Raw genomic sequence first — 20,484 nt, forward strand, 5'->3', positions numbered from 1 at the left:
GTCTGGAAGAGCTCCCTCCACCCAACTAGCCCGTTCTTCAGTGCCCGAGGTGTCAAGGTGTTGCATGCAGAACAACCTTCCCAGTCGTGGTCAAGGCAGCACAGGCAAAGGGCGTGGGGGGGTGGGTTCTGATGTTGGGGGGGGGGGGGGGGGGGAGCGCCCCTTGCAGGCTGGACACCTGCTGAAGCCTGTTGAAGTCGACAAGCGCCGGGGAGGAGTGTGGCATCAGAGAACCAAGTATGTAGAAAAAAAGAAAGACCAGATAGAATATCCAGGGAAGAATGCATGGTTTTACATGGCCGACAACCAAACCCAGGTGCGCTGGTGAAATCAGCCTGTTACAGTCGACGCGGAAAAGAAGACAAAAGAGTGGCACCGGTGGGCGGAGTCAGGCAAGCGCATGCTCCCAGGGCCGCACGCCTCCAAATTGAAAGGGGAAGGTTTTTCTGGTGAAAAAGGTTGTCTCACGAGGGGCACCCATACAGTATGGAGGAAAGGGGACGAAAGAGTAAGATAAGCATGATCTGTCGGAGTACAGATAGTAAGCAAGCTACTATAGGGCTGATTAGAGGATCCAGAATGAGCCCTTTGCCTCAGTCTAGCAAGATTCTTAATCGTTTACCATGGGCTCTGGAAACTGGTAACTGACCTAGAGGCGATTCAGGGGAAACATGGCTGAAGACCATTATGTCTCGAGTTGTTGAGGTTAGGGTGGAATTTCCCACTCCAATCATGATAGGAGCTGAAAGTCAAGATTTGTGTCAGACAAGTATGCTCCTTTAAACCTAATTCGCAAGTTGATCGCTAATGATTTGCCGATACTATTTCAGTCTCTCCTGTGCCTTGCTGAGCTGGCATCAACGTTTTGGATCTGCTGGCGTGGTATACATTGCCACTTGTTTTGTTTTTTGAAGATCTCCAGTCAAATCACCTGCAATCCTCACTGTCACATTGTAGTCCTGTGGGAGACAGTTTGATGCCTCATGTTGCTGTCAATCCATGGAATACTGTGCCAACCAGAGGCGAATAAATTTGTTAAAATTTCATATCTCGTGTTGCAAATCAAAGTTCCTTGTGCAACCCCATTGTTAACAACTCAAAGGTGGTTTAAGGAGAGTTCAGTTTCCCCACTACACCATTATCTGACAAATGAAAGTTACTATCAGAAGTGCGTAAATACATAAGAATTAACTGATTAAGCCCACTACAGTCTTCCAAACCACCACCAGACTGGGAAAACGATATAAATCAGAACAAAAATGACCAGGTGCAAGTATGAGGGTAATTAAGTACTCCCATTTGTGTTTTATTGGTTATGACAAATAAACTGTTTCCCCATGGTGATTTGCAGTCAACTGGTTCCTATGCAATATTTTCAGTCAATTCAAACAATTGAAATGAGAAACTGGAGCAGTAACATGGAAGAGTGATTTTTGCAAAGAACATTTTGATGGAGCAAAGAAGAATCAAGAAAAAGGCAAACATGAAAAAAAAAGCTACTCTGAATTTATTCAAACAAATGATTAAAAACAAGTTACGAAACAGTAAACAATAGAACAGCTATGCCTATGTACAGCACACATCTAAAACTCCAGCAAAATACAGTTCGTTACGAACAAATGCTTTACATTTTACAAATATGCTGCATTACACGTAGCAGAAATCAGACGCAATTGCACATTTATATGTAAGCTTGCCAGCAACAGTTAGATGCCCTTTAATAAACAAAAGTTTCTCTACTTCTAGACAAATTGTATTTGAAAGGTAAAAATTAGGAAATCCATGTTAAACAGCAAGACAGATGCCACATTTCAATTGAATCTACTCTTCCTGGGTAACCCAGTGCGCTCCCGAAAGCTTCCTTCAGTTGCATACTTTTGTTGATCGGCCACACCATGACTATAGTCAAACGCAGATGTGCCTTCTCCAGATCGATCAAGTGGCATTCGTTCATATCGTCGCGGGTTGTCGGCCTGTGCCAGTGGTGGGGGCTGGCTGTGTGATGCATATGGTGAAAATCTGTCACCTTGATTCAAATCATCAGGAAGACGCATCCTTTTACTCAGCCCAGGGTAGCTTGGCCCACTGTGGAAACAAATTATTTACAGTGAAGACTAACAAAAATTAACTATGCAACAGCCATCTATAATTGTGCATCTACAACGGTGGCCAAACACTTGTTTTTCCAACACCTGGGGAAAATACATTTAACAAACATATATTACACTATTAGTATATATTAAAAATGCACATCTGGGTCTTGTTACCAGATATTTAAGGCTGGTAGTTGTAATTAAGGTTTTGCCACAACAGCGATGTAGACAACTGTATTGCATTAATAGATCAATAATCCTCTATGGTAACCCCTGGGGTACTTGTTAACTTTTTAAACCCTGCTTGCAGCTATTCTGTTTTGGGTCACTTTGATTAGTAGCCAACATCTACTATGGGAAACGTTTAGTTCCCCAAGCCAAATGTGGCCTTACAAATCTTCCCATCTGATATCAACTGTCTAGGATTTTGCATAAAGGGTGCAATCAAACCTCTAGAATACATGCACCGACATATAGGACTTCTAAATGAGAGGCAACTATTAGGGTAAAAAGTGTGGCATTGGAGATAAACTTGTGGCAGAAACTGAGATTATGAAGTAGCAGTAAAAGGCTCAAGTAATGTGCATTTTTAGGTACAGCACAGTTTAAAAACATGGCAGAACTTTTTGCCAGGGAGCCCCATTCATGAGAATCGACTTTGAAAAGGCCTTTGGTTATGAATAACTCCTGGTTAGATAAAATCCTGACACCCAGGAATTGCTTCCAGCAGCTGCTCCATGAACTCTTTCCAATTCCATTTTTATTGGTGTAAATACAGGTAAACAATGCAGATTTCTTGCGGACATCAGCACAGTACAAGACACCAAACTTATAGATAGGGACTTCCCAAAAAAATAAATAAATAAAAAAAGCCATTATATTGCCCAAGTAAAATTTTGACCAATTCAAGTTCAAAGATAGCACATTGGGGCATCCATTTTGTGAAATGGATGCCCCCGCAGCTGTGCTCGCTTTGGCTTTTGCGGCACTAATGAAGGAAAAGCCAGCCAGCTGTAGAAAAAAGCTACCACTGGTGCTGTACGCGGAGGACTGGGACTGCAGCTGCATCTCGGTAAGTGCTATTTTTTAAATAAAAATAAACATTAGCTGCGTTTTTTTTTTTTAAGTTTTTCCGGGCTTTCCGGAAAACTTAGAAATAAAACCGCAGCTTTAAAAACGTATTTATGTTTGCGGTTGCTTTTGAAGCGACCGCAAACAAATGAGAATGCATTACTTACCGTAAAAGCATTTCTGATGGTTGTATCTGCTTAGATTCACATGCTGTGCATAGGTCCGACATCCAGTGGTCACTGCGGAGTATTGCATTTTGTTTTTCGTAGTCGAAAAGGGGACGTCGACCAGGCGTGTCTGAAACACTATCCCTATAGTGACGTGCGTTGTACCCACAATCCCTCACGCGTCGAGGTCCCTCTGTTTGTATTTTTTCTGCCCTGAGGGAGCCTTCTAGACGTGAGTGAGTACAGAAAGAGAGAGAGATATATAAAGGAAGTCTATGTTCCTTCCATCCGAGCGGGGAGGAAGGGTGGGCGCATGTGAATCTAAGCAGATACAACCATCAGAAATGCTTTTACGGTAAGTAATGCATTCTCTTCTGATGTTTGTTAATCTGCTTAGAATCACATGCTGTGCATAGACTAGCGAGCAGTACCCGGAGTTGGCGGTGGGTTATGAGAAGGAACAGTAGAGAAAAGGTGTCGTAATACTGCCTGTCCCACCTGGGAGTCAGATCTAGAGTGTGTATCTAGACAGTAGTGTTTTGTAAAGGTGTGCACAGAACTCCAGGTAGCCGCTTTGCAGATGGACTCAAGGGGAACATTTGCAATGAATGCTATGGATGCCCCCGTGCCTCGAGTAGAGTGTGCTCTTGGCTTAAAGGGTAGTTCTCTCTTAGCAAGAGTATAGCAGAGAGTGATGCATTGAACAATCCATCTAGAAATAGTGGATTTTGAAACCGCATCTCCTTCTCTTCCTGCTGCCACCGAGACGAAGAACTGATTAGTCTTCCTCAATGGTCTGGTTCTTTCCATGTAGAACATGACCGCCCTGCGTACATCAAGTGTGTGCAGAGTCCTTTCTCCCAAATTGGAAGGATTTTGAAAGAACGTTGGTAGTTCTATAGACTGGTTTACGTGGAATTTAGAAATAAATTTCGGAGCAAACCTAGGGTGAGTGCGTAGAACCACTTTATCTTTGTGAACTGTAACAAAGGGGTCTAGAATAGAAAGAGCCTGAAGTTCACTTACTCTCCTGATGGAGGTGATAGCTATTAAAAAAGCAGTCTTAAGAGTAAGATGTTTAAGGGATGCTTTGTGCATGGGTTCGAATGGAGAGCCCATGAGTCTGGTAAGTACCACATTAAGGTCCCATCCGGGAGCAGGGTCAGCTATCGGGGGGTGTATTCTTTTTACTCCCTCCATGAATGCCTTTATAACTGGGATCCTCCACCACGACACTGAGTTGGGAGGTGGTGTATGCAGAAAGTGCCGCTAGGTGGACTTTAATGGAGTTAAACACTAGGCCTGAATCCAAGAGATGGGTCAGGTATAGTACCACATGTGTGGGAGAGCAGTCAATAGGGTTGATGCTTTTACTCCTGCACCAGATGACAAATCTCTTCCACTTGCTAGAATAGCAGTGGCGAGTGTTCGGTTTTCTGGCTTCCCTGAGGATGTCCATGCATCTTTGCGGGAGTTGTAGATGTCCGAACTCTATGACCTCAGGAGCCAAGCTGCTAGATTCATGTTCTGGGGGCATGGGTGCAGAGTCCTGCCCTTGTTCTGAGATAGCATGTTGTACGGGCAGGGGAGTTTTACTGGGGGAGATAGAGACATCTCCATCAAGTGAGCGAACCATGGCTGTCGGGCCCACATTGGGGCCACCAGTATCATGGTCACTTGTTCCTGGTGCATCTTGTGCACCACCTTGTTGAGAAGGGTAGTCGGGGGGGAAAAGCGTAAACAAATTTCCCTGACCATTGCATCGATAGACCGTTCCCCTTGGATTGGTTCTCGGGGTACCTGGAGGCGTAACTTAGGCATTGAGAGTTCTCCAGGGTTGCGAACAGGTCTATTTCTGGGAATCCCCATTGTGTGAAGACGTCGAAGACGATGTCTTCGTGCAGACGCCATTCGTACTCTTCGGGCAGGGGGAAATCTCTGCTGAGTCTGTCTGCCAGCAGATTGAGTTCCCCGGGTACATGTAGTGATAGTAGGAACATGTCCTGTTTGAGAGCCCACTTCCATATATTCTGGGCCAGTTTGGACAAGCCTGGAGAGTGGGTGCCCCCCTGCTTGTTGATGTAGTACATGGCTGTAGTGCTGTCCGTAAGGACCATTACTGTCTTGCCTTGTAGGTGTTCTTGGAAGGCTTTTAGCGCCTTGAATACCGCTAGTAGCTCCAGTAGATTGATGTGTTTGGATGCTACGTTCGGAGTCCACACTCCGTGAGCAGTCTGATGGGATAGGTGAGCACCCCATCCTGTGAGGGATGCGTCTGTGGTTAGAGTGGCTTCCGCCGCGGGTGTGGCAAAGGGTTTTCCTTTTTCCATGTTCCCCTTTGTCCACCACTGTAGCGAGAGAACCAAGGCCTGCGAGACCACCACTAGATCGTCCCATTGTCCGCTGGCCTGACACCACTGGCTGTTGAGCCACTCTTGCATTGGGCGCAGGCGCGCGTGAGGTACCAAATAAATACACGACGCCATCATTCCTAGCAAGCGCATTGCTTTGCGTACCGTCACCTCTCGGCCGGTCACATATTGGGGGATCTGAAACAGCATGTTTTGGACCCTCTCTTTGGAGGGGAAGACGAGGCCGTCCCTTGTTTGAATTAGAGCCCCTAGAAATGGTTTGATTTGACTGGGGTCTAGACTGGACTTCTTTTCGTTGATGGAGAAGCCCAGTTGGAACAAAAGGTCTACCGTCTTTTGGGTATTGGAGAAACATGTTTCGTAGGAGTCCCCTGTTATGAGCCAGTCGTCGAGGTAAGGGTAAACTGGGATGGACAACCTGCGCAGGTGGGCCGCAGCCACTGCCAGTACCTTTGTGAATACCCTTGGTGCTGAAGCTATACCGAAGGGTAGCACCTTGAACTGGTAGTGTTTGCCCTCTATCATGAACCTTAGGTATTTTCTGTGCGCTGGCAACATTGAAATATGAAAGTATGCATCTTTCATGTCCAATGTTGTCATGTAATCTCCCTGTGAAAGCAGCGGGATCACCTCCTGTAAGGTACCATACGAAACTTTTGGGGTTTGATAAACTTGTTCGCTGGGCGCAGATCTAATACAGGGCGCATGGTTAGATCCTTTTTGGGTACAAGGAAGTACACTGAATAAATACCTTCCGTTACCTGAGATAGAGGCACGACCTCTATGGCTCCTTTTTCCAGCAGTTGTTGTACTTCTTGAAGAAGGATGGCAAGATGTTCCGGTGTCAACCGCCGTCCCCTCGGGGGTCTGTAGGATGGGGAACTGTTGAATTCGATACAGTATCCGTGGGCTACGGTGGAAAGTACCCAACGGTCTGACGTTATCTCCTCCCATGCAGGAAGAAAGGATGTTATCCGGCCCCCGACCGGTGTTGCATGGGAGGGGACGCGAATTTTCGCGTCACTTGGAGTTGTTGGGGGCTTGGGAGCCTCTGGGGGTGGATCCCCGACCTCTCCCTTTGCCCCGGCGTTGGCCTCTTTGGCTGTACTGCCCACTATTGGCTTGGTAATTGGTGGCAGGGTATTGCTGATGGTGACCTTGTTGTTGTTGCCGTTGGCCACGAAAAAAGCGCTTGTTGCCATAGCCGCGTCTGGTAGTGGGCTTAGAGATCTGGTCAAGAGTCTTGATAGTGTCGAACTCTTTTTTGGCCATCTCTAGGGCTTCATCTACCGCTTTTCCGAAGAGGTTGGCGTCCTCGACAGGTTTATTTATTAAAGACGCCTGTGTCTCCGGTTTAAAGCCTGAGTTGCGCAGCCATACATGGCGCTTTAGGAGTATTCCTTGTACCAGGGAACGTCCTGCTGTTTCTGCCGCGTCCAGAGAGTTTTTTACAATGCTCTGGTTCACTTGTGTTCCTTCGCCAAAAGTCGACAGTAGGCGTGTACGTAAAGGCTCCGGTGCTTCCTCTGCGTCTTTGCGCAGTTTGGCCCACTGCGCGTCTGCGTAGCTCGCAAGCAAGGAATTGTTGTTGGCAATTCTTGCTGAGAAGGCAGCCGAGGAAGTAACTCTTTTTGCAAGGGCATATAGCCTCTTGCCCTCCTTGTCAGGGGGTGCCTCACTGGTGGAAAGTGGTACCCCTGCCCTCTTTCTAGTATTAGATACAACTAGGGAGTCCGGTATGGAATGTCCCCTAATGTAGAGCGGGTCTGAGGGTGAAGGAGCGAAAAGTTTCTCAATCCGTGGATTGACCCCTCTGATCAATGCGGGAGTGGACAGCGACGGGGTGATCCTCCTTTTAACTGAGGCGAGGAGTGGAATGGTCTGGCTGACCGGGGGTTTTTCTTTAATGACTCTTTCTACAAAGTCTAATTCTGGAGAGAGTTCTCCCGTGTCCAGTTCGAAATGCGCTGCTGCTCTGCGCAACAGTGCATTGAAAGAGGCTGATCGTCAATTGGAGACGTGTTCCTAACTGGAGAATTATCCGGAGGAGTTAGATTTAGGGCATCAGTGTCGGAACACACTGATGGTGATTGCCAGGGGTGCGAAGGTCCTTCTCCTGGGCTAATCCCGAAGCCTTCTTCTATAATGTCTGTTCTGTCTTCTAGACATTCCTCCTGGTTCTGTCCTTCGTTGTCCATGAAATCATCTTCTTCCTCGAAGTATTGTTCCTCCCCAGTGAGGTCATATACATCTTGGAAGTCTGAGGCTGTGTCCAGCAGGGGATCGACCAGCCTCGGTTTTTTGGCTCTGGGGTCGTCTTGAGGCCCTTCTCTAGTTCTTCTGAGAGTTAGAGGGGCTTGGGTACTCATAAACTTTTCCATCCTCTCCATACAGAGGTGGAGTCTCTCCATAGTTTCATGGGGTACCCCAGAGCGGTCTAGCGGGGGAAAACTCGAGTTGTCTACCTCGAAATGGCTCGACCTCTCCCAAAGCGTCGATGAAAGTGTCCCGTTGCCCTCCTCAAAACCCTCAGGTGTGTCGGGAGACTCCCTGACTGAAGGGGGTAGTCCCTGCTTTCCTTCGGGTGTTTTCGGCGTATCCTTTGATCTATGCGTAACGCTCGACGAAATCTTCGGCGTACGCTTTTGGGCGTCGGCTACAACGATCCTGGCTAAGCTATCGGCGACATTCTTGTCGGCGGAAGCTTGAGTTTGACGCTATGGGTATCGAGCGCTGTACGGCGGTCTGCGCCTTCTGTTGATGCGCACCGGCCGATGGTTTGGTGGTGGCGCCCTTGTTTGCCGAAAGCCCAGTCGCAGGTCGCGGCTGCGGTTGCGAGAGGGGCTTCGAACCCGAACGGTCCGAGGAGGCCGCCGGTGGAACCTGCGTCTCCTTGGGCGCCGAAGCTCTCTTCGACTTAGACGAAGAAGAGCCATGGGTTGTGTGCTTATCTTTATGTGAATCTTTGTGTGCGTCAGTGTCGCCGGGGTGTTCATCCCCATAAGCAGGGCGTGAGCCGAGCCCGTCGGGGCCGGGGACAGACGACGAAGCGCGTAAGCGCTCCTTAGAGGGGGTTTCGACTTCCGTGGCGGAGGTCGTGTCATCGCGTTCCTCGTCACTGTCGGTGGTAGCAGCGGCGGGTGAACCTTCGGCCTTCGACATCGCGTAGGCCGCCCACCTTTTAACCCTACGGTCTTTTATAGTTTTAGGCTTCAGAAGCCGACAAGCCGCGCACCCTTCCTCTTTGTGATCGAGGGGCAAGCAGCGGTTACACCGTGAGTGCTTGTCCTTCCAAGTGAATTTGCCTTTACAAAGTGGGCAAACCCTAAATGGTGTCCTCTCCATAGCAGAGGCAATAAATCGCGATAAACACCCCCAGGGAAAGGAAGGGGAAAGGGAAAGGCATTCTCAGAAAGACCCAGAGATGTCCCACGACCCCACTCTCCCTACTGTATGTGGCCAGCGAGGCCAGGCCACGTGTTCGGCAGCGCCGAAGATTTCCTCCGCTCGACCCTCCGTCGACGATTTTGCTCGGCGGAGAACAGCTACACTGCGTCGAGGGAGTGCTGTATTAATCTTCGTAGAAGAAACGACCAAAGGTCGAGGGTTGCAATGTCTCTCGAGGAGCTCCGCGTGAAGGCGACCAGAAGCTGGGCGGAAAAAAACAATCTGAGGGACCTCGACGCGTGAGGGATTGTGGGTACAACGCACGTCACTATAGGGATAGTGTTTCAGACACGCCTGGTCGACGTCCCCTTTTCGACTACGAAAAACAAAATGCAATACTCCGCAGTGACCACTGGATGTCGGACCTATATTGTGTTTGAAAATGCTGCGGTTTTTCTTTCTAAGTTTCTCAGGCTCCTCCGGCTCGGAGCAGCCTGAGAAACTCAAAGAAAAACCGCAGCGTTTTCAAACACAATCGTGTTGTGTTTACATGCCGCAGTGTTTCTGCCTAAATCTGCTTTCCCATTTAGGGCTCTAGGGCTACTACGCGGTTGTTTTCCGCAATGCTAAATGCTGCAGTGTTTCTGCCTAAATAGGCAGAAACAACGCGGTTGTGTTTGAAAACGCTGCGGTTTTTCTTTCCAAGTTTCTCAGGCTCAGAGGAGCCTGAGAAACTTAGAAAGAAAAACCACAGCGTTTTCAAACACAATAACGTATTTATGTTTGCGGTTGCTTCAAAAGCTACCGCAAACAAATACGTTTTTAAAGCTGCGGTTTTATTTCCAAGTTTTCTGGGCACCTCCAGAAAACTTAGGAAAAAACCGCAGCTAGTACTTATTTTTTTAAAAAAATAAATAAATAGCACTTACCGAGATGCAGCTGCAGCTTTTCTGCCTGTAGTCTCCGGTCTGCGTCCTCCCGAGTCCCGGCACCAATGGAGGAAAAGCCACCCAGTGGTAGCTTTTGTTTACTACAGCTGGCTGGTTTTTCCTTCATTAGTGCCGCAAAAGCCAGCACAGGCGGGCATCCATTTCACAAAATGGATGCGCCCATGTGCTTGCTTTTGCACATTCTTGAGCTTGAATTGCTCAAAATTTTACATAGGGACTTAGAAAAAAAAAATGCCTATCGTTTTTTATATTGCCCATCTATTTTTGAAATAAACATTTTTGGGCGAACCATTCCTTCAATTCTCCACCACCCACAAAAAAAACCTTTTAACATAGTAACATCCCCTCCCTAACCCCAACTGTTTTTGGTAGCTCCAGGGCTATCTTTTCCTTATCTGCTCGAAGTCCAAGGGTCCCATTCCTTTGGGTGAGTCTTGCATTCGTTGGGTCTCAGTGGCAACATTGTGAGCTTTATCGGCTTCGCCCTCCCCTGGTTCATCACTGCCTCTCCTGTGCCGCCCCCCCCCCTTTTGGGAGGGTGTCCCCCATCCTTCACTCCTCCCCCTTAGCCCAACCATTCATCCACCTCTGCCCCCGAGTCAACCCCCCTTGAGTGTTACAGGTCGTATTTTGCTAGGAATGCTGCCCAGTCTATAGCTGTTGTCGGTGTTCAGCCGTGTATGGTCTAGTGAGTTCCTCTATTCTATACAGGTTCAATGCCTTGGCTGCCCATTCCTTCTCCCTCGGGAGGTTCTCCGTTTTCCATCCGCCTGCCAGGCGCCCTGGTTGCTAGTAAAAAGGTAGTGCGGCATGTGTGGAAGTTTCGTCCATTCATCATTGGACATTTCCATCCCAAATAGGACCAGCAATAGATCAATTTCTGTCCACTCCCTCTAATCCCTTTATCCACCCTAGCACCTCCTTCCAGAATTGTTGCACCTTTGCATAGCCCCACCACATATGTCTCCCCCACCCCCATCTCCTCGTGAGTGTGGTCATTTTTTTCCCTTTGGCTTCCAACAGTGCCTGGTACATTTTTTAGAAGAGGCCTCTAGTGCCTCTCGCAGTGTCCAGCACTTTTTCTGTCGGTGTTAAATCCCTCTGGAGTTCCTTCTTCCATGCTTTGGACATTGGCACTCCCTTTAATTGCAAATACTTAAAGACAGATATTCCCTATTCCCAGGCAACCCCCCCTTCAAGGTCTGCTATGCCTATGAAACACTTGTGTGTAGGTGCGCTATAAATGCCATATCATGAATTTATCCTTCAGGACCAGCCCCACCCTCTCCAACCCCACCTCAAACCAGTCCTGGAACCTCCATATGTGGCTCAATGGTGAGGGCCATGTCATTACCCCTTCCATCTCCTTTCGTACCCTCCACAGTGGGCGCAGAATCTTCTGTGAGGGGACCCTTCAAGGTATCGCCTTAATCGGAGCCCAGAGCCATTCCCCTAGTGAGACCGGACAGAAAAGGAAGTTCGCCATCCCTACCCACTGCTTAACCTTATCCATGCGCAAGTGGGGAACCAGTGCCCTAAATTGTGCGGCCCTGTAGTACGTTCTCATCTCAGGCAGTCCCACCCCTCCCCTCTTTGGGTTGGATCAGTTGCTTATAGGCTACCCTTTGTTTTTTCCCCCTGCCACAGGAATTTCCGTATTCTTTCAATTCCGTAAAGTGTATTCCCTGGGATGTCCATCGGAAGCACCGGATGTAAATGTAACACTCTGGGCAGAAGTACCATTTTCAGTGCGTTGCCCCAGCCAGGAGATTGTCAGTTTGGTCCATTTCTCCAAGTCTCCCGATAGCCTATGTATTCGTACCACCAGGTACCGTATACTATCTATTTCCACGGTATTCCCAGGTCTGACCATCTCCTAATCTGTTCTTAATTACCTTCTAAAAGTAGGATGGATTTATCAATATCTTAAAGCCAGACACTATCCCATATTCCCTTATTAAGTGCCCTCTGTAAGGACTCACCTGTGTTTGAGAGGTACATGAGAATATCTGCGTACATACTCCCTTTAGATTTCTGCTTTCCCACTTCAAATCCCTCTATCCGGCCATCTTCCCTTATCCTTACTCCAAGGGTTCCATCGCCAGAGCGAACAGTAGGGACGATAGGGACACTGCTGCCTAGTCCCTCTCGGCAAGTAGAACTCACGCGTTTTAGCCCCAATTGACCACGACACTAGCTGTTGGCATGATGTACATTGCCTTGCACATTCTGTCGCCCACCCCTAGTTTGCGCAACACTGCAAAGAGAAAGCCCCATTCCACTCTATCAAAGGCTTTTCAGCATCTATACTGATCAGCACGTGTTCCTCAGGCTGCCCCCAATATGTTCCATTAAATCAAGGGTCTCCCTAATTGAGTCTGGTCCTTGCCTGCCCGCTATGAACCCCATCTGGTCCGGGTGTATTGTGTGGCAATCGCTCTTCGAATCTCGTGGCAAGCATTCGCGCAAGTAATTTTTCATCTACGTTTAGGCGTGAGATTGGCCGGTACGAGGAGCAGTAGGCCTTGCTTAAAGTAGCGGGGGCGTCCCCTTTATGTATTCCCTCGACTACTTCTGTCCCCTGCGCTTCAAGTTGCATATAGTGTCTCATAGTATTGGGCAAATCCCACTGTAATCATGCATTCCCCCCCCCCACCCCTGATGCCTCCCTCCTCCCCAGGGTCCTTCGATTTAGTCACCCATCTTTCTCCCCTCTGGGCCCCGGAGTCTTGCTGCCAGGAGTGCATCTGCCTTATCATCCCTTTTGTAATCTTTCTGCTTCAAGTTATGTTATTTTGCATTTATATAGCGCCTTATGTACCATTGGTAAGATCTCAAGGCGCTGGTAGGTTGAATGCCCTCGGGAACCGTAGTTCAAGTCAGTAGAGTCATAAGGTGCGTGCGAGCACTGGATATGTGTGCAGCAGGTGTGGCACTCATGATAGCGGCTTCTTGGTGGTAGATGTGGGGGTTGGGAGATCAGGAGTATGTTTGTTCTGGCATGGTGTTACCCAGACCGATTCTGGCTGCATTAGGCCCGAGGAGAACGCCTAGGCTGGCGGGTGTGTAGCCAGCTGTGTTTTGTTAGGGTGATGGGGAGTATGTGGCAGGTGTTGGTATGAGAACAACTATAACGAATGGGTCAGTATCGCTGTGTTCTAGTTGAGTGGTGATGTATAGAAGAGTAAGCGTGGTGATGTGTTATGGTGGTTTTGATTAGGTGCTTGAGATCGAGCGCACATCTGGACCATTTATTCAATCAGTTTTATTCACACAGTCTGTTCTATTGGCTTCACCTGTTCACACATTTCGTATGATTCTTTGTCATTCCATTCTTTCTATCATTTGATCGTTCATCTACTTCAGCTGTTCAGCTAACCATCTGTTCTCTCCACTCTATCCGTTCCCCCATCTTGATTTGATCGTTCCGTTCCATCCAGTCCATCCACTTCATTCTTTATCGACTCCAGTCGTTCCACACTCCATCTGTTCCCATACACTCCATCTGTTGAAACCATTCCGTTAGTTCCATTCGTTCCCACTATTGTCCTTTCGATTCCTCTATCCATTCCATCACTCAAACCGTTTCACCACTCGAACCGTTACGTCTATTCCATCCATTGAGTCTCCGCTATTCGTTGTGATTTTCTATGCATTCCATGCACTCACCATTCATAGTACTCCAACCCTTCTTGCACAATGTTCATCCGTTCCATCCGTTGCTTGTACTCTCAGTTCTATGCACTACATTTGTTCAATACGTTCCACCCGCTTCATCCGTTCCACCAGATTCATCAATTCCATCGGTGCCACATACACATCCACTCCACACGTCATTCGTCAGAGGTGCTACATCCATCTCAAGCACTTGATTTATCAATTCCGTTTGTTCCGTTCATTCCTTGCCCTCTCATTCCATACCATCTATCCGTTCCATGCACTCTTTCAATCCTCTCGTCCACTTTATTACTCTTGTTAATTTCATTTATTTCGTCAATTTCTTTAATTTCAACTACTTCACTGTTTTTACACTATTCCTTTCATCCACCTCACTCGTTCTATTAAGTTTGTTTTAATTCACATTAGCAGCTATTAGTTTTCAATTTCTCGCTCGGATCATGCTGCTGGATTGTTATTTATGATATAGCAGCTTTGGGCTAAGGTCATTGAATTGCAGTTATCCGGTTTGAGGAGAGTCGATTTTAGGGGAAGAGCCATGTTTTCAGTAATTTGCGGAAAGACATGAAGTCCTTGGTGAGTCAGATGTGGGGTGGAAGTGCGTTCCACAGAGTGGGGGCCAGGGCGGAGAATGATGATCCACCTAACCTGACTGAGTTTTTTGGTATGACTAGGAGGCCAGCAGAGCTTGATGTTAGATTACGTGGGGGATGATAGGGTTTTAGTTTGTCTTGAAGTTATTGAGGCCCGGTTTTATGCATTGCTCTGTGTTAAGGAGAATTCTCATTTTATGGCCAATTTCCCTCACCTAGTGAGTACCCCAGCAGCTTTGCTGGATTTCTGGAGTTTATTTTTTCCACTTGGTAAGAGTAACCCTTTTTCCCACTCTTACCTTTGTTTTGCCATGTGCATTTCATCTGTTTTTATGATTGTGGACTCTGGAGTACACCACTTCAGTAGCCCCCTTTTGTGTTTTACACAGCACCTTAGTGCAGTGACACAGGGTTGTCTTTTAGACTTCCTACCAACTCCATTTCTGAGGCTGACTACAGTCCAATAAAAGGGTAAAGTTGCCATTTACTGGAGTACTGGAAAGGGTTAATCCTTGGCCCTTTTTATCTGTACCTCCTAGAGCATCGTTTCACTCTATTGACATTTAGAATTGGCTGGTGGCAGTGATAGCTACCCTAACTTTTCTACCGCGATTATACTACATAAACGTGGTATTGTTTTAGGCTATATTAGCCTCGAACATAAACCCGTTGACCAAATACTTTCTTTTGGCTCCGGTCGGGTTTATTTGCCATTCTTTTTGTTAAAGTCCTGCTTGTGTTTTACTTTGCGCGGCAAACCTGGTTTGCCTTTGTTCACTGTCTTTTGGCGTGCTTCTGCCAAGAAGCCCTCCTATAGGCGCCTGGTGTCTAGGTGGGCTGAATGTGAGGGAGGGGTGTAGTCACCCCTGCACAGGGTATCCTAGGAAACCCAAGTTGCACTTTACCATGATTAGCTGAGATGGTTGTCTCTTTGTGGTCGAAATCGCTGCACACTGCTGTAGTGGCCCGGATAGCCACCTGAAGAGCCTCCTGTTTTTAAGGAGCGCACCTTTTATTCACAGTTGCTGCTGCCGGCTTCATCCTTGTGTGGTGCAGACCCCTCCAGACGTCGTCCTTCCTACCAAAGCTCCAGGAACCGTGGGTCTGCAGGAAACTACCAGGAACAACTGCTGTGGCACCAGCTTCTTCATTGAATACGGTACCGTGTTCTGCTTGAGGCATTAGGGTGAATCCCTTTTCTCCTCCTATAAAATATCCAAGTACTCCTGGCTACGTTGAATCTTGAATTGTCCGACTGATCGTTGGGAGGGTTAGCATGGTCTAGTCTTGACAAATGATTGACCGCAGAGAGTGTTGGGAAAGAAGAGGTATGGAAAAATGCGCCTTAGAGTTTTAAGGTGGTAGTGGCAGGACTTGGAGACATTGATTTAGAGTGAGAGGATTATGTCTGAGTCTAGGGTGCATCCAAGTTTTTTACTGAATTAGAGGGAGTTGGCTAATTGCCCATGGCAGCTGGCCAGGCTAGCAGGTGCGGAAAAATTTTGGTGTTGCCACATACCATGATTTCAGTTTTGGATGGGTTTAACAAGAGGTTGTTTGTGGTCAACCAGTGATCTATGTCGAGGAGGCAGGAAGCAAGATCTGGTTGGGAGTTGGGTTTTGAAATCAGGAGTTTTAGGATTAGTTGTGTCTGCGTAGTTGTAGCATAGAATATTGTGCGAGCTGATTATTCGTGGGAGGGTGGCCATATAGAGATTAAACAGGAGGGCTGATAGGCATGCTCCTTGTGGAACTCCAGTGTTGACTGGTAGGGCGTGGGAAGCATGGGCAGAGAGTATAGTTATTTGGTTCCTATTATTGAGGAAGGATGCTATCCATTTGAGAGCGTTTCCACAGATTCCCAGGGAGTGGAGGCAGTGAAGGAAGATTGAGTGTTTGTGTCGAAGGCTGCGGGTAGGTCATCCTGCAGAACCTGCAGTGTTCAGTGTCAGGCTCTGAAACCTGACTGAGTGGGGTCTAGGAGATTGTTGGCTTCGACAAAGGCATTTAGTTGGGAGTAGGCGGTTCGGTAAATGAGTTTGGCAAGAAACATGGTGTTTGAGATGGGGGCGGTAGTTTTTGGGCTCGAGAGAAGTTTTTTTTTTTTTAGAAGAGGCTTGACATGAACAGTTATGAAGGCGTCGGGGAAAAATTCCTGAGGAGAGGGCGTCATTTATGATGGTTCTAGCGTGTTCTGCGCAGGTAGATGCTAACATTTCTTTGAGGGTTGTGGCTGTTCAGGGGTCCAGCAGGGAGCCGGATGGTTTGCGGGCAGAGAAGTTTGAGAAATTGGTCAGTTGATATTGGACTGAAGGAGTCGAAAAAGTAGCGGTCACAGGCGGTGGGATTGGTGGATTGCGTGGTGGGTGTAAGAGCTAGTTTGTTGGTGAGAGTTTGTTCTTTCTAGAGCTGTGTTGTAAAAGTGGAGAGAGTCTCAGTGATTGTAGGGTGGTGGATGGTTTGGTGAATTCAGCGATTATTGTGTAGTTCTTTGCTCAGGTTTTTACAGTTTAGGATTTGGGAGTTGTAATGGCCTTTTTTAGCTTTCCGGATTTCTGCCTTGTACTGGTGATTGTGCCAGGCCAAGATGCATCTGCTCAGGGCTGTTTTGTATTTCTGCCATTTGCGTTCTAGGGATTTATATAGTTTAGTGGTCTTAGGTTCTGGTGTGAACCATCTAGGAAAAATGCCATGGAGAGCTGATGGTTTGCAAGAGGGGGTGAGCGGGATTAGTGAGGTGTTGAGCCATGAGTCGAAGGCGTCGAGGTTAGTTCATTGGGTTGGCAGGTAGGGGGAGGAGACTGAGTGCATCGGCTAGGTCAAGAAGGACTTCGTTTCTTCCAGCATTTGCGTAGATTGAGGTTCGGGTAAGGGGAGCGGGTTTGGTGAGCGGTTGGCGAAAGAAATGATGAAGTGATCGGACCAGATGATAGGGGTGGGGGGGGGGGGGTTTAGATGCATCAGGTTGTGGGAGATGAAGATGTCCCTTATAGTGGGTTGGCCCGTTTTTGTGGGTATGGATGTTAATCGCGTCTAGGCTGTCAACCAGAGTGGGTCATAGGGTTGGTGGGGATGTCAAGCCATATGTTGAAATCTCCTAGAAGGGTGAGGGTGGGATGGTTTAGTTGGAGGGTGGCAATAGAATCGCAGAGGTTGTTTGAGAATTGTCTAGTTGTAGGGGGGTCTGTAGATGACTAGGAAGCTGTAGAGATTCGCAGGAAGGAATGGATGGCTGTTGTCGATGATTGAGGCGTGGAAGTGAGACTTGAAGGCAATTGCTATTCCTCCTCCTCTAGAGGGACGGTTTAGTGGGACGAGGGAGTAGTCTGGCGGAAGGCTTCATTGGCGATAGGGGCGAAGTCGTCTGAGAACCAGGTTTCCGTGATAAAGACCAGGTCCGGTTTATCAGAGGCGAGGAGGTCGAAGATGCAGTGTGTTTGCTACGAATCGGGCATTAAAAAGGATGCAATTTACTTCAGTACAGGAGGATGAGTGAGTGGCAGAGGTGGGGGTAGGAGGGAAGAGGGTGGAAACTGGGGAAGAGGGGGTGGTTGGTGGGAAGAGTAGGTGGGCAGTTGAGTTGGTGGGTTTGGACTGGTGCAACAGGTTGATTGTATTTGGGACAGGGATTTAAGGGTGAGGTGTGGGTGGTTAGGCAGGGCGATGCGGGGGTGGTGGTGAGAGATTGGGAAGATGAGGACGTGGGTCGAGACAGGAGTGGTGATGAGTACTGGGAGATTGACCAAGATCAATTTCCACAGGGTTTCTCCCATATACAGTTCAAGTTCTGCCCCTTTCGCCATTACCTGCTCTGAGCTCCTCCGTCTCCCTTCCCAGCATGCAGCCTCCCTTCTCTTTCCACCATTTCCCTGCAGAGTCCATCTTCCACCAGACACCTCTCCCTCTTATCAACAGGCTTCTCCAGGTGACTTTCCAGGCATCCCAAACCGTTTCCACACCCACTTCCCCAGGGTCATTCAACTCAATATATTACAATCTCAGTGGCCAGGTGGTCGGAGAAGGTGGGGTCACTCCAGAGCAAATCATTTCAACACCACAAGCCCATTGGTCTAGAGAGCCCCAGGATATCCAGGGTGCAGGTCACCATATCGTGGTCGGACCACCCCACCAGCCTCATTACTGTCCATAACCCTCAAACTCTGGTCATTGTTAAGGAGGTAGTCGATCCTAGTGTATGCATTGTGTGGTGGGGAGCATGTGTATCCCTCCTCTGTCGGGTGCTTTAGTTTCCATACGTCCAGTAAATTCCCCCCCCTTGTCGGCGCTTCCCTCTCTAGTCTTCCTATCCCAGGTTTCATTTGCCCAGGCATCAAGGTCTCCTCCGATGATGTATAGGTCTGCTGCCCGCTCCTGTATTCTTATCCATGTTATGAAGAGAGGTGCATGCTATCCTTCTGCATTGCCTAATCTGTACAGGAGCTACAGGAAGACTGCTGTGTAGGAGGATCCTGGTGTGGCTATACTGCTGGTCCCCATCTCCTGTATTCTTACACCCTGTGCTGATGAAGTACCATCAAGGGACTTTCATTTGCTTCCCATCACCCTAGTTGGCTAAACTGCCTGTTCCGTCAGAGGCAGCAAGGCAGACAATTGACAAATACTTCTGGTCCAAATGCCTTCTAGTCTGAGTTTTCCCAAACTGGAAACTGTCTTTTCTGCTGCTCGACCTGCCATTTGTGGGGCATCCTGGACACCTGCTGCAGGGGCACTAATCCTGGAACCTTGGCCAGGTCGTTTAGCAATCTGAATCCTTGTTGGGTCATGGAGTCCCCCCTCTGCAGCTAGCCAAAACCATCTATGCACCTAGAGCTGCTGGTCCAAATGCTTTACAACCAGCAGCACCACAATTAGCTGTCCCCAAAGTTCCACTCACCTAGTTTGTTCCATTTGCAGAGTAGTCCCCCCCCACCCATGCATCTTAGGAGTTGCAGGCTTTACATGGTCTGCCATCTAGGGGTTGGTCAGGAATTTTACAAGTGGTTTACCTCCAAAGTAAAAGTGTGTGAACAGGGGCAATCTCGACCCCGCCCCCCCCCCCCATCACCAGTGCTTTATGTGGCATGGTAAAAATAGCAGGGGCTGGTCAGATACATTTCAGATTTTGGCAGGGTTCTGCACCAGCACACTTAAAGCCCTGCCAGTCACTATCCACACCCCTACATGTGTAGACACCCATGAGGCTCCAAATGGAGGCACTTGCATGACTTGAGCCACGCCTAGGAAGCAGCAAGGCCATTCATGTGCTTGAGTTCCCATGTGGGGAGGATCGGCACATCAAAATACAGATACAAGCCATTGAAAGACCATTATTGATTTTGGATTGCTAACGTTACACTCATACTTTCAATAGACTAGCAAGACAGACCTAAATATTGTGAGTCAGCTGGGGATCAGTGGCAGATACTATTCACAAAAAAAAGGTCTGGGAGCCCGTCGATTGTAGGTCATTTATAAGGCACCGTTACCCCATTTGTGCAGTCTCAAGGTGCTTTGTGGTTGTAATGCCCTCAGGGACCAAAGTCCATGTGTGTGGGGGGATTCTAAGTTAATTTAAGATGTGTGCATTTTGCCAGGTTAGGACTTAGGTGGGCTGGCTAGGCTCCAGTAAGCAACCCGAATTCTGGCCCAGTGGGAGGATAGAGCGCTAGTGCCGTAGACAGTTCCCAGTAACATTGCCATTTGTATACAGCAACAGCCTAAGAAACATTTCAGAAGTGTTGGGCATGTCAGGGGTTTCAGTGTGGACAGCTATGCCGAGGACTGGAAGAGCAAGACGTCGCCACTGGAACTAAGAAGCCGAAGAGGAGAGAAGACAAAGACATCTGAATCAACTGAACCACCGATGAAGCTCTGCTGCAGCATCTCACCACTTCTCTCCACTTACCAGATCTTCATCTGCAAGAGCCTTCTTCCCTTGAGCTGGTGGGGCCAACTAGTTTGCCAATAGCCTTCCAGGACCTGCTTTGGTCGAATCGCCAGTCGGCGACAGTGTTTCACTCTTGTCAGATGAAGGTACCAGGAACATCCCCAGGGTGATGGCCCAGTGCCACAGATCCTGCGCTTCCTTGGATAGGACTGGGGATCTGGTGCCCCCTGCTTCTGGATGTAGAACATAGTGGTGGTGTTGTCGGTGAAGATCCGTACCACTTTGC

At 48.2% G+C, this 20,484-nt stretch overlaps 1 protein-coding gene across 2 annotated transcripts in view; it reads right to left on the reverse strand.

Annotated features, from left to right (window-relative positions):
• Nucleotides 1–1,276: 1,276 nt before the first annotated feature.
• LOC138472955 (uncharacterized) overlaps nucleotides 1,277–20,484 on the reverse strand; it is a 202,651-nt gene continuing 183,443 nt past the window's right edge. For both annotated transcript variants that reach the window (XM_069611380.1, XM_069611381.1), the window contains one exon: nucleotides 1,277–2,085. In XM_069611380.1, coding sequence (XP_069467481.1) covers nucleotides 1,812–2,085 — 274 coding nt within the window. In that variant the 3' untranslated portion in view covers nucleotides 1,277–1,811. The remainder of the gene's footprint in view (nucleotides 2,086–20,484) is intronic.

This window comes from Ambystoma mexicanum, chromosome 8 (genome assembly GCF_040938575.1).
Source record: "Ambystoma mexicanum isolate Mex_15411 chromosome 8, UKY_AmexF1_1, whole genome shotgun sequence".
Classification (NCBI taxonomy): Eukaryota; Metazoa; Chordata; class Amphibia; order Caudata; family Ambystomatidae; genus Ambystoma; species Ambystoma mexicanum.